General features: G+C 36.3%; 1 protein-coding gene across 1 annotated transcript in view; it reads right to left on the bottom strand.

Moving 5' to 3' along the window:
• Ush2a (usherin) overlaps nt 1–16,340 on the bottom strand; it is a 618,626-nt gene that overhangs the window by 514,013 nt on the left and 88,273 nt on the right. The window contains exons 9-10 of the mRNA XM_048356772.1: nt 14,236–14,431; nt 12,386–12,516 (exon numbers count right to left, since the gene is read on the bottom strand). Of these exons, the coding sequence (XP_048212729.1) occupies nt 12,386–12,516; nt 14,236–14,431 (327 nt within the window). The remainder of the gene's footprint in view (nt 1–12,385; nt 12,517–14,235; nt 14,432–16,340) is intronic.

The raw sequence follows: 16,340 nt of genomic DNA, 5'->3' as shown, positions 1-16,340 counted from the left end.
CATTAATTAAGATTATTTTTCAATGTTCTTGTGTTAGTTTTTTATATAGTTTATTATATGGAGATCCAAATGATTTTCAAATAGTAAACGTACTTGCATCCTCACTTACATGCCAATCAGCATGATGTGTCACTTTATTATATTTTGTGGTATGTAATCAATAACATAATTGCAGCCCAGTTCACAAGATAATATTGATATGGGCTTTTCCTTGATATCCTAGCTATGAAATTAGAATTAGGAATCCTTCACATTAAGTGAGAAGTGAGTATACCCTGTTGATTTTCTAAATTAGTGTAAGATCAGTACTATTTATTCCTGTTAGATAGGGGGAATATACCAGTGAAATCTTCATGATTTGAGACCTTACTTTAAAAATGTAACTTACAAGAAATGTATCCAATGCCCAACGTATGATACTGTAACCTCTCTGTATATCAGTTTGATAATAAAAATTTGAGAAAAAATAAAAAATAAAAAAATAAAAAAAAACATTTTAGAAGGTTAAAAAAAAACATTTTAGAAGGTTAAAAAAAATGTAACTTCTTCTTACTCCACATAGAGCATTTTGCTTTTTATTAGCTTCCAGGTCTACGTTAATGTTCCATATTAATATTGTGTTTTGTGTTAATCTGCCCATTTCATCCAGGCTGCCAAATTATTTTCAAATCACTGTTTATAATATTTTAAAATGTATTTTTCTCTTCTTTTTTTCTCTTCTTTATATTAGTCAGTTTGGAAACTATTGAACTTGTTTATTTTCACTATCATTAGGTCAATATCGATTTTTTATTAAACTTTTAAAATTATCTTTTCTTATAGTTATTTTGCATTTAGTTCTTTTTCTCACTCTCTCCTACTGTCTGCCTTCTGCTCAAAAGCAGTCACATTCTCAAATGCCTGGTATCTTCTTGTTGATGGTATAGAAAAATGTTACACTCATATTGTTCAATGTTGTACAGAATAATTTTAAAAAGTAGATGAAGAGACAGACATTGATTAAGATTGAGGAAAAATGGGAGCTCAAATTTAGAAAGATGAACAACAAAAAGAATTGGGACCTGTAGTTTTCCCATGTGTTCCCATGTGTTTGTTTATTTTTGGGTAGTGTTCCATGTATTCTAGAGATTTGTTTCAGTTAGGCAAAAATGAGAACAGGTTCCCGAGAACAGTGGTATTGTGGTCATATGGAGAAGCTCTTCTTCTCGATTTGTCTTCTACCACTGTACCAAAATACCTGCAGATACTTATTAAGCAAAAGAATTCAGGATGCTCCACAACACACTTGGCACCAGACTGGCTGCGCTTGGAGAAGACTTCAGGGCAGATGGCATCCTGGTACATGACATCAGAATAGAAGCTATTGGTAACCACCCGGTAGTCACCACGTTGCAAGGTGCCACCATGTTTCAATATCACCACACTAGGACTATGCTTCAAAGTTGTAAAACTTTGGGAGTCTCATGGAATCCATAGCTAAGCAATATACAAATGGTTATGTGACCACAATTTTTTTTTAGATCTCCTTAAAGCTCAACATGAAAAGCCATAACTAAATAACTTCCAGGAATAAAGCAGCCACGAATGATATTTCTAACAACAACAACAAAAAAAGAGATTGATTGTCCTAAGATAAACAACTTTCTGCGAGAAGACAGTGGGAACAACCTACCCACAGTCACAGGACCTTCATAGTAGCAGTGCCTGTATGAGAGCACCCAGAAGAAGAGAGGCCACTATCTTTCCACAGAATGGGAGAAACCAAGGTCAGTGGACCAACGTGAGAATGAGCACTGAGGCCAGCCCAATACCAAGTGACAACTTAGGGGAACAGAGAAGGCTTGCTTCTATGAACTGCCAAATTGCAAAGGCTGCCTAAGGCAGATATCCATGGCCAAGGCCAACACAAAAGGAGCCATTGAGAGGGAGAAGGTGGCATAGATGAATGTGGACATTGTGAAATTGGGCTGCAGTTGACAGGAGCAATAGAAGCACTGACTCCTCCCATAGCTCATTTAATGACAATCACAGTTTTCACACCAGGAAAGTTAAACTTAACAGTTCTGATTATTTGTCTTATTCATTCTTACATAAACATTCATTAGCATAGTACCTGACAGTGTCTGGTATATATTTGAACCCTTATCCTATTTGTTAAGCAAATGAAGTAGTTAAAATTGTCCTATCACAGAAATCTGTTTGGGATCTACCATCAAATATTATAAGATCATAAAAATTACAGTTTCTGCTCACTTATGACAAGGAGTTAGTTCTGAGTTCTAGAATAGCTTTTAAAATCTATCTCAGATCATTCTATGTTTAAGTTTTTAAAAGTACACATTCATAGATTTTCAAATATTTATCTCGAATTACAAAGTTTTTAAATGGGAGAAATACATGGGTTTGAACTCAGAACTTTGTACTTGCTTTGAAGGTGTTCTACCACTTGAGCCATCTCTCTAGCACTTACATAAGCTTTTTTAATTCTGAAAAGAATCTGATCACATAAATCTACAATCAAGAAGTTCGTTATACCCAGAAGAGTTTTGATTATACGCTACCAAGTAACTTAGACTTTAATCATTAAAATGTCAATCATGGAAAATTTTAATTCATAAAGTTCTATCTGGGATCCTTATGAACACTAGGACTTGGAACCTAATGCTTTAGGTACTGGCTATATATTTTGCCTTCATCATAAGTCAATTTCTAGGGAGTCAGGTTTTATAGTCGTATATTGAATTATCTTTAGGTCTATCAGTATCAGTAAGCCTTTCTAAGCTGAGCCAATATTTAGACCACTAATCATCTGTACAGAAATACTAGAAATAGATTTATTTCAGCAATGCTTTTTTATGAAATCACTAAACATTTGCATCACTGCTAATATATATAAGGAAAAACTATGTCTATATGTGCTTGTTTGCACAGTGATTTCTACTTGCTAAGAGCTTATGCAGTCCTGGAGAATAGAGAATTTCTATATATTTCCATTATATGTCTAATGATTTCTTTTAACATCTGCCTCCCTAGAGAAGAAAATCCCACATTCATGCAAGAGGCTACCTCCTTAAGGTACTCCTTCTACTTCAAAAATAAATAAATGCATCTGCACTAGGGTCTGCCACATATAAATGTCATGAGTTGGAGAATGCCGGGTGAATAATGTACATCATAATACTTGTTTCCATTTAAGTGTTTTGTGATACTGCTGTTTATCATCTTGCTCAGCTGTCGAAAATACTCATTTGAGAAGAAAAGCTTCCACGTTGGTGTGAAACCAGGATGCCTTTTCTCTTCCCTTCCACAAAGCCTTGTCATTTGTCAGGCTGGTATATTTCTTACAGTTCCTTTCCTCCTTTGAAACTGCATTTTGTAGAAACTGCTTTCCAAATTTTACTATTATAATCTCTAAGGATATGCAAAAGGTAAATGGTGAAGCTTGCTCAAATAAAGCCATGTTTGGTCATAATATATTTTGAGGGGGGGTGGTGTGAAAGATGGGAGATGTGTGTGCACACTAGTACTGGGGCTTGAATTCAGGGTCTCATATTCTCCTGGCTTTTTAGCTCCAGGTGGTGTTGAACCACTTGAGCTATGCCTTTACTTTTGGCTTTGTGCTGGTTAATTGGAGATAAGAGTCTTGGGGACTTCCTTGCCCTGGCTGGCTTTGATTTACTTGAGGTCATAAAGAAATAGGCAAGTGGGATTTTTGAAAGTACCTATGCAAACTATTCAATTTTCTTGTTATTTGTAAGATAGTATGCTAAATCCTCGGTATGTATTAAGCACCAAGAAATCTATATATTATTGTTTTTTGTTTTTTGTTTTTTTTTTTTGGCCAGTCCTGGGCCTTGGACTCAGGGCCTGAGCACTGTCCCTGGCTTCTTCCCGCTCAAGGCTAGCACTCTGCCACTTGAGCCACAGCGCCGCTTCAGGCCGTTTTCTGTATATGTGGTGCTGGGGAATCGAACCTAGGGCCTCGTGTATCCGAGGCAGGCACTCTTGCCACTAGGCTATATCCCCAGCCCTATTGTTTTTTGTTTTTTTTTTGGCCAGTCCTGGGCCTTGGACTCAGGGCCTGAGCACTGTCCCTGGCTTCTTCCCGCTCAAGGCTAGCACTCTGCCACTTGAGCCACAGCGCCGCTTCTGGCCGTTTTCTGCATATGTGGTGCTGGGGAATCGAACCTAGGGCCTCGTGTATCCGAGGCAGGCACTCTTGCCACTAGTCTATATCCCCAGCCCCTATTGTTTTTTTAATATTAACAAAATCTTCATTTGAGAGTTGAAATGTCTCCCATTGTCACTGATATATATGTACACGATTCTCTACTTATTTAACATTTTAATATCTAGAATTTAATCAGAAATGGTGTAATAACTAGGATTCAGTACATGCACGGACAAATAGGTGTGTTTCCTTCTTATTGTTGGGTAGTGTAGGTACACATCCAATTTACCCAACTTCTGTGGGGTGTGCTTATATGAAAAGGACTAAGCAAGGTGAAGGGATTTAGATGCTAGACAGTATCCCCGTGTCTACAGCTACAAGTTGGACCTGGTCTTTCAAATTAACATCAGTTCGATATTTTTCCCTTCTTCAGCATTATTTGTGTCATCTTGGAGGAATTACATCTTTCCATGAGAGTCAGTATCCTTGATGGATAAAGTAATATGATAGGTAAATTAACAATTACTTCATCAGATTTGGTAGGACTGAATTAATTGACATGCTTGGCATAATTCTTTGTGGATGACAAGTATAAAACAAATGGAATATATGACAATCTTATAGACTTGTTTCTGTACTCCTGAAATTTTATTAATCTGTTAGTCCATCTTATGCACTTCAAAATGGGGTGTTAATACCCTTGACACAGAAACAAGGGCTTATATCAAAATGAAAGCCACAGACTTGAGGCCACTAGAAGCTGAGACAGCCGTGACTCATGAAGAATAGTGCACTTACACAGTCTCCCTTGATTCTAGGAGATTACTTGCTTCTGGAGATGATGACTATGTTGGTTTGGCAGGACAGAGAGGAGAATACCTATGGTGTTCTGTTTCTAATCAAGTCAACTTTATCACAGAATATATATAAAGGGTCACTATGATATAATGGCGCATATTTCAGAATGATGATACCCATCTATATTGATCTACGTATAGCAACCTAAACAAAAGATGTTTTATCTATAATCACCAAGAACCCAAATGTAGCATATAGTAACCATTCCTGTTGAAAGTATTAAAGTGCTTCTATTTTGAAACTACCTTCAAATCTATGATCGATCCATGAGATCCTGTGCCCAACTGTTTCCTTTTTTGGTTCCTTGGCCCCACACCTGCCAGTGATTATTTTGATCATTTTCTTGTCCCTGAAGCCTCTTTCACATATATCCATATCCATGAGCTAGTCTTTTCCCTTTGCACACAACCAGCTTCTCTTCCCATATCTAGATCTCTTACTGATATCCACTTCAATGATAGATGACTCTGTACGGACCTCTGTCTGTCTTACCAAGTATACCCTCTTAAGCAGGCTCTACTGCCAACATGAACTGTCTGATATGCTTCAGACACTGAAAACAGAAGTCTATTCTCCAGGTCTTCATTGAACTTAAGTTCCTCTACAGTGCACATAGAAGAGAATGTCACATGGAGGTATTAAGCAGAATGGACAGGCTCCCTACCAAGACCCATTCCCCTCATTCCACCGTTGACATTCATTATAACTTGGAAGTAGCTGCATAGCCAAAGCCTAATTTTTTTTTCCAACACCACTAGTACCTTGCATGGCCATTTTTCTAGTTATCTAGATCAGATAAAGTATTTGGCTTCTATTGGGCCAAGGCTTTTAATAAACAAAAGTTGCTTCCTCATCTTGTCTTTTCCTTTGCTAGAATAAGGCAGATGTAGGAAAGGAGATAAGGTTCCCTGACTTGACATGAGAAGGAGAGCCGGCAAACAGCCAGGAAAATCTACGTTGAAGAGGTTGTATAAGCAAAACATAGATTTCTATACTGCTCATTTCCTTAGATATGTTCAGGTTTGTTACATGTTTAGCCTACGGTAACTGGTATTGGAACCAAAGCACCGAGCCTTGTTTCACGCTATCTTACAATTACTAGTTCCATCAATTCTTCTTACAGCAGGCCCCCAGCCAATGGCACTGTCAATGTCATTAATCACTATTGAATCTAGCCTTAAATGCCTGAGGTGTTATTATCCAGCCAATTTGTATACCCTGGCCCTTGGGATGTGCTAATTCCCAATAAAATGCTAGAGGTGACAAACCTGGGAATTCAACTTCCCCTGGGACTTAGGAACTAAACTTTTACCTCTATATAGTTTTTGCTTCCAGGAATCTTGTTCACAACCTTGACTTAGATCATTCTCTCAATACTCTATATCAAGCTCAGATTCCTTTTTTTGGCCTTCTTTGTCCATTCCTACTCATATCTTAAGAATTGTACTTAACCTTGTGAATCTGGCCCTCTGTATTCTCAGTGTAGGTCCTTTAATTGAGATGCTGTGGCTTGTGCCAAGAACTGTGTGTAGGGGTTATGTGATAGGCAAACTCCTCAGTTTTCATTTGCTTTGCCAAATGAATGCATAGTCTCAACATTCATAGGCCATATGATTCAGGATCAAGACCTCAAGAAATGAAGGATATGTGTGTATCATTTAACCAACAAAAACCCAGAAGTGGAGGTGTGGCCCAAGTGGGAGAGTGCAGGCCTTGTCAAAATAGAAGCCAAAGGAGAGCACAAAGCTCTGATATCATGTCCCAGCACATACGCACACACATACACACAACCACATGCACTGATATGCACATAGACACACTAATGTAAGAAAATATGTTTCTGGAAAATCGACCTTGTTAGACTTAGTAACAAGTGGTAATTAATGGCAAACACATGATTCTAGGCAGATGACAAAGAGTGGATAATATTGTAGGAAATAGTACATCAAACGTTTAATGTATTTCTTTGAAAACTGTCGTCCTGGCAGAATATTCTGATTTCAAGAATAGGGTTCCTATCATGGTCCTACTCTGATTTCTTATAGTTCCATCTTCTATGGCTCCGACCTGGAAATACTTTTGGCATTGATGCTTTTCTATTTCAGCTAATTCATTCAATGTCCTTATTAGTCTTCTTCTTCTCCTTCTTCTTCTTTTTAACATCTCATAATCATGTCTCTCTGTTCTGGAGCTATTATAGACATTTACATTCCTTTATATATTGTTGTATATTTCCATTAAAAAGTAGCTTAGGTTAGACCCTTTAAAACTGAAAAGGAGCTGAGGACATAATTGGAACACTGACATGAGGAAAACAGTTTTTTTTAAAGATGGGATCCAGAGAATCGGGCATAGAAGCCACACATCTTGTGGAGTACTACAGGTTTTCATAAATGTTCACACCTTCCTATATCTGTATGCATAAGAAAATACACCTTCCTCTATCACATATCTATATCCATCTCCTTGGTTACTAAAAAGTAGTTCATAAACTGAGCATGGCAACATATGCCTTTAATCCCAAGACTTGAAGGTAGAGGTGGGATAATCAAGAAACTGAGGTTAGGTTGGCTAACATAATAGCCTGGCCTACGTAATAGTCACATTACACTAATAGAAAGATGGGAACAGATAAGTAGATGATAGATAGACAGACAGACAGATGTACAGATGGACTCACTAGCAAGCCTGGGAAACTATTAACCAATACAGACATTCAGTCATCACCCTTAGACATCCTGAATCAGAATGTGCAATTAAAAACATTCCTAGAGACTAGGCTCTGGTGGATCACAACTATAATCCGAGTTACACTGAAGACTGAAGTTCAAAGCCATTATGGGCCATGAAAATCTGTGAGAATCTAATTTCCACGAAACTACCAAAAATCCAGAAGTAAAGCTGTGGCCCAAGTGGTAAAGCTTTAGTCTTGAGACAAAGAAGCTCCAGGACAATGCCCAAGCCCTGAGTTCAAGCCTCAGGACCCACAGGAAAAAACAATAATTGCTAGGCTGTTTAATTACACATTAAAAGTTTGAATAGCTCTGGCTGACTTCTTGTGTCTTCAGCGTTATGACTGAACTCTCACCATCTCTTCAGGTTAAATAGGGCTACGACCAAGTTGGAGGCAAGGAAAGTGGCAGAATTTGGGACAATTTTAAGCAGGAGAGCAGTTTTACAACATGTCTTGAGGAAAAGAGAAAGAATGGCAGTTTCTATCTGAGGACACATGAAACAAAGCACTCACTGAGTTCAAGAACTCAAGAAAGATCCAAGTGTAAGCTGGAGGCTTATACATGTAATTCTAGCTATTCAGAAAGGCAAGATCCAGAGGATGGTGATTTGAATCTAGCATAGGCACAAATTCAAGAAATTCCATTTTCAAAGTAACCAGTAAAACACTGAGCTGGAAGCATAGCTCAAGTTGTAACACATCAGCCAAGCAAGCAGCCGGCTCTGAGTTCAAATCCTGGTACTTCCACAAAGGAAGAGAATGAAATGTATTGTCATCCTGGGAACATATACTGTATGTAACTTTGCTGACAGCCACTGCTGTTCATAAGATAATTAGACTTCTTCTCAATGTTCCATAAACTCATCATGTTCTGGACCTGATGAAATATGGAAAGCTCTCACTTCAGAAATACAAATTGCCGGGGACAGAAAGAAAGGAAAATCACACAAATGCATTCTTGCATACACAGGCTACCCAAACCTCATATTGAATCTAAAGACTCTGTATTAAAACTCCCTAACATCAATGATGCCACTTTTTCTTCCTCTCCAATCATTAATAATGTTATTGTGTTTTAGATGTTCTCTCTGTCTTGACTTTGGCATGGGTATTTTTAGGATTCAGTGACTCAGAGCATGACTTCATGCCATTCTCAAGATCTTGGCATTCACCCGAGGAAGAATTACAATATTTCTTCTGGAGGAATGAGGAAAACATGCCAGATCTTAGGAAAGTGGATTGAGTTTCAAATGACAAGTGCCAGAGGGAGCTCCCTTCCAGAACCGGGAGCACATAACACACTCAGGACATTGGGGGCTGGCGCGATTCCTAAATTATTATAACAAAATGAGACTTGAAATACTGCCTAATTTCCTTGCAGGCTCACTAATATTATTAAGCATTGCAATTACATGAATTTTAAAAATGTCCTTGAGTTCAATTTTGTTTTATAATTCTGACATTTTTATGCCTTTTTAAGTGTATATTTGTGATCACATTAAAAAAATACAAAAGCATTTTCCAGAAATGTTTTTTACAACATTATTTGGACAATTTGTAGCCAGTGCAATATTTCCACAGGTTATGACCATTCATACACTTTTACTTGGATTTTGAAAAACAAATTAAAAATTAAGGCAAAGTATGAATGTGATTCTGGGCAAAGGAACATGTAGATTTTAACTTTATGAAACGTTTTTCATTTTTATTTACACTAATACTCCTACTATAGTTCTCTCTAGATAAGTGTCAGATTGCATAAAGTTATCTTCCTTTTCTCAGGGTAAAAATTAATAACAAAGCAGGTTTGGAAAGATCCAAAGGATTTTTTTGTAAGAAAAATGCTTCTAAAATAAGACAATATTAAAATGTTAAATGTTTTTTCACATATATTTAAACTCAATTTTTTACAAACAAACAAACAAAAACTTTGGCCTGCTTTTCACCCTCACCCTCAGATTTCAGTATATATGGTAACATTTAACAGAATATCTTTTTCCTTATTGTTCAATAATATTCCAATGGGTGGTTATCCTCTGTTCGACTTATTCTCTGTTTTATTCATTAATTCATGGGCATTTAGTTTATTTCTATATTTTCACCAGTAGGAATACTGTTTTTATGATATTTGTGAATAAGGTTTTTAATTTACGTGGCTAACTATTGAGGAGTTAAACTGAGGTAGACAATATTCCGAGTGTTACCAGATTGTTCTTCAATATAGGTTGTGTATATTCATTTGCTTTACTAGTCCATGGGAGTTCTTGTTTTCCCACATTTCATTTCTTGTTATAGTGATTTTAGTTACAACTATTTTAGTATGAAGTGCTGTCTCCATATTGTTGTTGTTGTTATTGGTGGTGTGTGTGTGGAGGGGTGGGGGATGTTTGTTTGCTTGATGCCAGTACTGAGGCTTATACTCTTGCTTGGCTTTTGTGCTCAAGATTGGTGCTGTGATACTTGAGCCATACCTTCATTTCTAGTTCACTCATCTTTGCTGATAATTGGAGATAGGAATCTCATGGACTTTTCTGCCTGGATTGGCTTTGAACAGCAATCGTCAGATCTCCGCATCCTGAATGGCTAGGATTACTCGTGTGAGTCATGGCTTCACTATGGTTTTGATTTGCGTTTTTTCAAAAAAAAGTATGTTTTCACATGATAAATGCTAATTTATATCCTTTGGAGCAGTATATATTCTTATTCTTTTTCAATTTTCATTAGTTTATTGCCTTTTGTTATCAAACTATCAGGATTGTTCTGTATATATTAGACAATCTCTGCTCAGATATGTTCTTGAGAAATAGTTTCTATTCTTTGGTGTGGTTTTTTTTTCCACTTTCTTGATAATAGCTTTTAAAACCCTAACCCTAACCTGTTTTAAATCACAAATGTTTTTAATTTTATGAGGTACATGTCACCTATTTCTTTCTTTTGTTCTTTAGGTTTTTCATGTCTTATCTATAAAGTCATTTGCTTCTAAAAATTGTATGCTCTTAGTTCTTTGTTTCATGTTATCTTTTCAATATGTGGTATGAGGTAGGAGTCATTGATTTTTTTTTTATTATGTAGTATGAGATAGAGGTCAATGTCATTATTTTGCATGTGGATGTGTAGTTGTCCCATAAGCACTTTTGTTTTATTTTTAAGGCTTACTCCATGAAATTGTCTGGGTATCAGTTTCTGAGTGAAATTGAAAAGCAAGTAAGAGATAGCAAAGTTGGATATTGATGGCAGACTAGTAAAGGCAATATATAAGGTGATGTAGTTAGATTTTAATAAACAGCACATGGAAAAATGTTTGTGATTTTCATAGTCTCTTGGTAGTATGAAATAAAAGAATAGAACTGTGTTTCTAACTTATTCTTTTGATCTTCAATTTGTCAGTAAAACATTGTGGTCCCTAATTAACTCACCTTGGTTACTCTGAAAGCCTTAAATACATATTTCACCTTAGTTTAGATTTTTCTTTATCTTGGGAATCTTGAGAATTCCCTTTTTCCATTTTGTTGTTTTGAGACAGAATTTCAGAATGTAGCTCAGATTTTTCTCAATCTCATACTTCCTTCTGCCACTTCCTTCAAGTACAAGCTTCAGAAATCGGTTTGTAATATATGTCAAAAGTTATTTGACAAACATTCTGTGATTTGAAATTATTTCACTTACATTGTAATGTAAAAAGGAGTTCTGTGTTTTATGAACTTAGCCACTGTATTGCTTGATTGTTTGAAATATGTATCTATTAAAAATTAATACAAAGCCAGATGCTGGTGGAGTATGCCTATAATCCTAGCTACTCAGCAGGCTGAGATCTGTGTATGGTGCTTTGAAGCTGGCCCTAGCAAACAAATCCAAGGGACATTTATCTCCAGTTAACCAGCACCAAGTCAGAGATGGAGGTGGGGTTCAAATAGTAGAGCACCAGTTGTGATCAAAATACTCAAGTAAGAGCACAAGGCCATGAGTTCAAGATCTGGTACTGTCATGGGAGGGTCCTTTACTTATCTTTACTTAGTAATATGATCAGAGCAGGTATAATCATATCTAAAGATACTCCACTTAAATATGGACATCTGTTTTGGCTTGAGGTGAATGCACGCACCCAGGTTGGTTAGAATCTGTATTTGTGTGAGTCAGACATCAAGATTTGTGGTGCAGTAATAAAACTGTTTAAAAGCAATAAAAATGTATTGTATTTTCAGGAGAAGCTGCAAGCTGGAAGGAGAGATTTCAAATCAGGGCTGCCATCCCTTCTATTGGGATCTCGAGAGAAGTGTCTTGTCGCATTAGCTTGTTTGGAATTCCAGGGGTAGTCTTCCGTTTATTAATATAGCTTGACCAAGAATTCTAAGACATGTATGCAACACAAAATTTTGACACTAGGAAAATTAAAACTAAAATGAGCCTTTGTCATATTCTAAGGGCCACCTATACAGTACTTATCTTGGGCTCATAATGAACATTGCACAGGGTCCCCTATCACTTGACCTCTCTCTTTGAAATGCAAAGACATACATGAGGCTTCCTAAGAAATAATAGTCCTCAATTCCACTGGGAAGATATTTCCCAAACTCATCTTTGGCTGAGACAGTTATCCTTTACTTTCAAGATGGAGAACTCACCTTTTCACAGAGGAGGCTTCCACGCCTCGTGCCAGCTTTGTCACAATCGCAGGCTTTGCAAACATCCATGGCTGATGGATCTGCACCAGACTCTCGAAAAAAGTAATCCTTGCACAGCTCACAGTTCCTCCCTGGGTTGGGGAAAAGGTTATGCATTATGACTTCCAATTCATTAAAATCAGTCTCATAATTCAAAGTTAAAGACTGTATTCCTTGGAGGAAATTCTATAATTTTCGGGACGTCCATTTTAATGCACCTTTCATCTCTACCTGCCAATTTAGTGATCCAGAGCATATGAAACAATGAACCTGTTACAAACTATGCTTTACTTCATTAAACTCCCATCTGCTATCCAATACCACACTTCTTAAAAATCTAGGCTTTGTGGGGCCAAACTTATAAAAAAGACTTTATTTCTAAACTTAAAGAAAAACTTTTGTTTCTAGGACCAGGAATTTAATCTAAAGTAAAATATGAGAAATTTCTGTACATGCGAAAGATGATACTTACACAGAGTTGAAAATAAGCCTATATATTATATTAGAAATCTTGAAACATTGAAGAAGATCTTAAATACCATGGATTATTCTAGAGTAAATATGGTTAAAAGAAAATGCTTCTGTTAGTGGATATTATTTCTCATTTCAAATTAGGAATTAATTATATTTAGATATGCTAAATAGATTTATATTAAATACTAGAGTAGCTTGAAATGTTGATACATTATGTGATTCCAAAAGTTTAGATTTTATCTATTGAATTTTTTTTCTTGATATTTGATATAAATTTACAATTTATATACATTTACAATAAATTTACAAGAAGTTTCTAAAATAAATATGAGTAGTTTATAAGACCACTGAAATAAATCTCAAAATATCTGTTTTCTTATGTTCAGACATTATATAATCTATTCAAATATTGCTGGAATTAGACCAATATTAGAGAAGTAGGGAAAAAATCAAGTGAAAGTTCACATTCTGATGGATACTAGCTAAGGATTAATGAATAAATGAATTCTTGGCATTTCTGGAATATTTCCATTTGTATGTGTTGGGGACTGTTAATCTCTACCTCAAATCTAGAAATCTCTCCAAAACTTATCATTCAATAATAAAAGTAATAAGATCACTATTTTTATCTGAAAATACTCCAATGATCATGATGCATTTTATACATAACTGCTTTGTTAAAAGTTTAAAAAATCAAGACATATCCTAAAATATAAGAAAAATGAGGGAAGAGGTGGGTGATATATATATTTCTTAAACTAAGTTTTGCTGATTTGCTTAAATAATTGTGTGGCTTGGTCAGAATAGTGTGAGTAAGTTGAAACTATTTGTGTGTGTCCATGCTTGTGTGTGTGTGTGTGTGTGTGTGTGTGTGTGTGTGTGTGTGTGTGTGTGCTGGTAGTAGGGCTTGAATTCAGGTCCTGGGCTATCTCTTAGCATGTTTATTCAAGGCTGATACTCTAGCACTTGAGCCACAGCTCTGCTTTTGGCATTCAGTGGTTAATTAGAGATACTGGTCTCTGGGACTTTGTTGTCCAGGTTGATTCAAACCACAGTCCTTAGAACTCAGCTAAATAACAAAAATAAAAACAAAGGAACAAAAATCTTTTTTTTTTAAATGACACAGACAAGGAATACAGCATGATTTCTAGACTCTCTGTAAGGACTGGAATTGAGAAGATGAGGCCATGCAGCTTTCGTTTTCAGACTAGAGGCTTGAACGCTTGTTCCGAAACAAGTGAACAGGAACAGGCCTGGAAATCGCATGCGCACGGAGCTGGGTGATGGCTCAGTCCCTTCCCGGCTGGCTAGTGACTTTTACCTGCAGTGACCTTTACCTGAGGTATTGTGCTGGCAGTCATCGCACACACCGCCCCCGCCCTTCCCATGCTCAGAAGGAAATGGGTCCAGGGAGGCATCATAGTGGCAGCTGCGGGCGTGGCCATTGCACTGGCAAGGTTTGCAATGGAAAACGCGGGCTTTAGTCCCTCTGTGGAAAGGCTTGTCATTGTAGAGGCTCAAGCAGCGGTCACACTGGAGAATAAGACAGAAGCAATGACATGAATACAACATTGCTGCGGTCTTTGCTTTTGTATCTTACTCATTGTCATGAAATGCAAAGCTGATATTCACGAATGAAAAACCACCCATCGTGTAATTTTGAAAAATTAAACCAGATGAAAACCCTACCTATTGGCATGAGTTAAGAGTTTTCCACCACCTTCACAAGCACATCAAAATACTGAAGACTCTCCATTTCAGTTATAATTGCAAAGGAAAGTGAAAAGTAGAATTGACAACAGTTTAAAACTCTAGAGTTGGCAATATTATAAACGTGTAAAATGAAATAGTTGGATTTCCATTGCTTTCATTTCATTCTCTACCTTATATTAAACAGATGCACTTTTCCTATGCTGTAATGAGTCATATCTGTTACTTAAGTTTAGATCAGCTCTGAACATTTGACCCCTGTGCTTACCACATTGGGAAACACATACAAAAATGAATTTCTCTGATGTAACCATTTTGCTTTAGAATATCTACACATATGCATGTATCCCAATTATTTTCCTCCCATATGGTAAATTTCCCTTCAGTAAGCTGCTCAGTCTTGCAAACATCAGCAGTGATTAAGTGTATTTCTTATAACTCCTGTGTGCTCAATTTCATTCTCATTCTCAGTAATTTTGTACTTCATAGTACTTTCATTTTTGTCAGTCAATTCCCATTCTCATGTTTGTAAAACATGCTATGGGTTTACCAAGACAATAGTAGTAGTCACATGTTTCATGCTATTGCGAATGATAAGTATCCACACACTTCTCTGTGAACAAACTGAATAGAAGAAATGTACAGTGGTCAATCATCCAGAGTCTTGGAAAAGAAGATATGTCACAAAGATTTAGTTGACAATTTAAATCTATCTATCTATCTATCTATCTATCTATCTATCTATCTCCTTATTAATCTCCATCTTATTGGACAGGATTTTCTGCACAATGTTTACTTGATATGGTGATGAAGACATATTTGTCTTTAACTTCAGTAGAAATGTCTTTAATGATACAGCACTTATAATGTTGATTATTGATTACAGATAGATATATTTTATCAAAGAACCAATATTTATCAAAAAACAGATTAGTTTAAACAGCAATAAGAAAAGCATTGTACATTTCATTGAATATTCTGATTCAATTAATTGACCTTCTTGTAAAAATGTATGCTTGCATTCTTAAGATAAATCCAACATTTTTACTGGTAAATAGTGCCAATTACTAGTGCTATTGCTTACTGACTTTAAAAAAGGCCACTGGGAAAAGTAGCATAAGATGCACAGATTTAATATGCTATACCCTATATTAAATGCTTAAGTTATTTCCCATCGATGGACTAAAGGTATTGTGGCTTACAGAATTTTATTTAACCATAAAAATAATAAAATTCCATCACTTGCAGCAACTTGGTGGGACCTTATATTAATTCAAGGACCAGAAAGCCAAATACCCTATGTTCTTACCAATCTTTAGAAGCTGAAAAAGTGATCTCATGTAAGTAGAGATTAAAATAATGGTTATCAGTGGTTGGGGAAGACTGGGGGAGTTGGGATAGTTAATGGACTCAGCAGTGTATTGTTATGAGTCTAATATTCTAGACAAAAATGTAGTCTAAACATTTGTTGATAATTGTATACTTCAAATAGCTAGTAGAGAGCATTTTGAACATTTTTCAATAGAAAGAAATACTAAATGTTGAGAGAATGGACAAACAGATTGCCCTGATCTGATTATGACACATTGTGAGCTAGGTACTGTCCTTGAGTCACTTTTTACTCAAGGATAGAACTCTATCACTTGAGCCACAGAGCCACTTCTGGGTTTTTTGTTGTTGTTGTTTGTTTTATGAGTGGTATATTGTAGATAAGAGTCTCATGGGGACTTTT

Source organism: Perognathus longimembris, chromosome 11 (genome assembly GCF_023159225.1).
Source record: "Perognathus longimembris pacificus isolate PPM17 chromosome 11, ASM2315922v1, whole genome shotgun sequence".
NCBI classification, from domain to species: Eukaryota; Metazoa; Chordata; class Mammalia; order Rodentia; family Heteromyidae; genus Perognathus; species Perognathus longimembris.
This window is presented reverse-complemented; position numbering and strand designations above follow the sequence as displayed.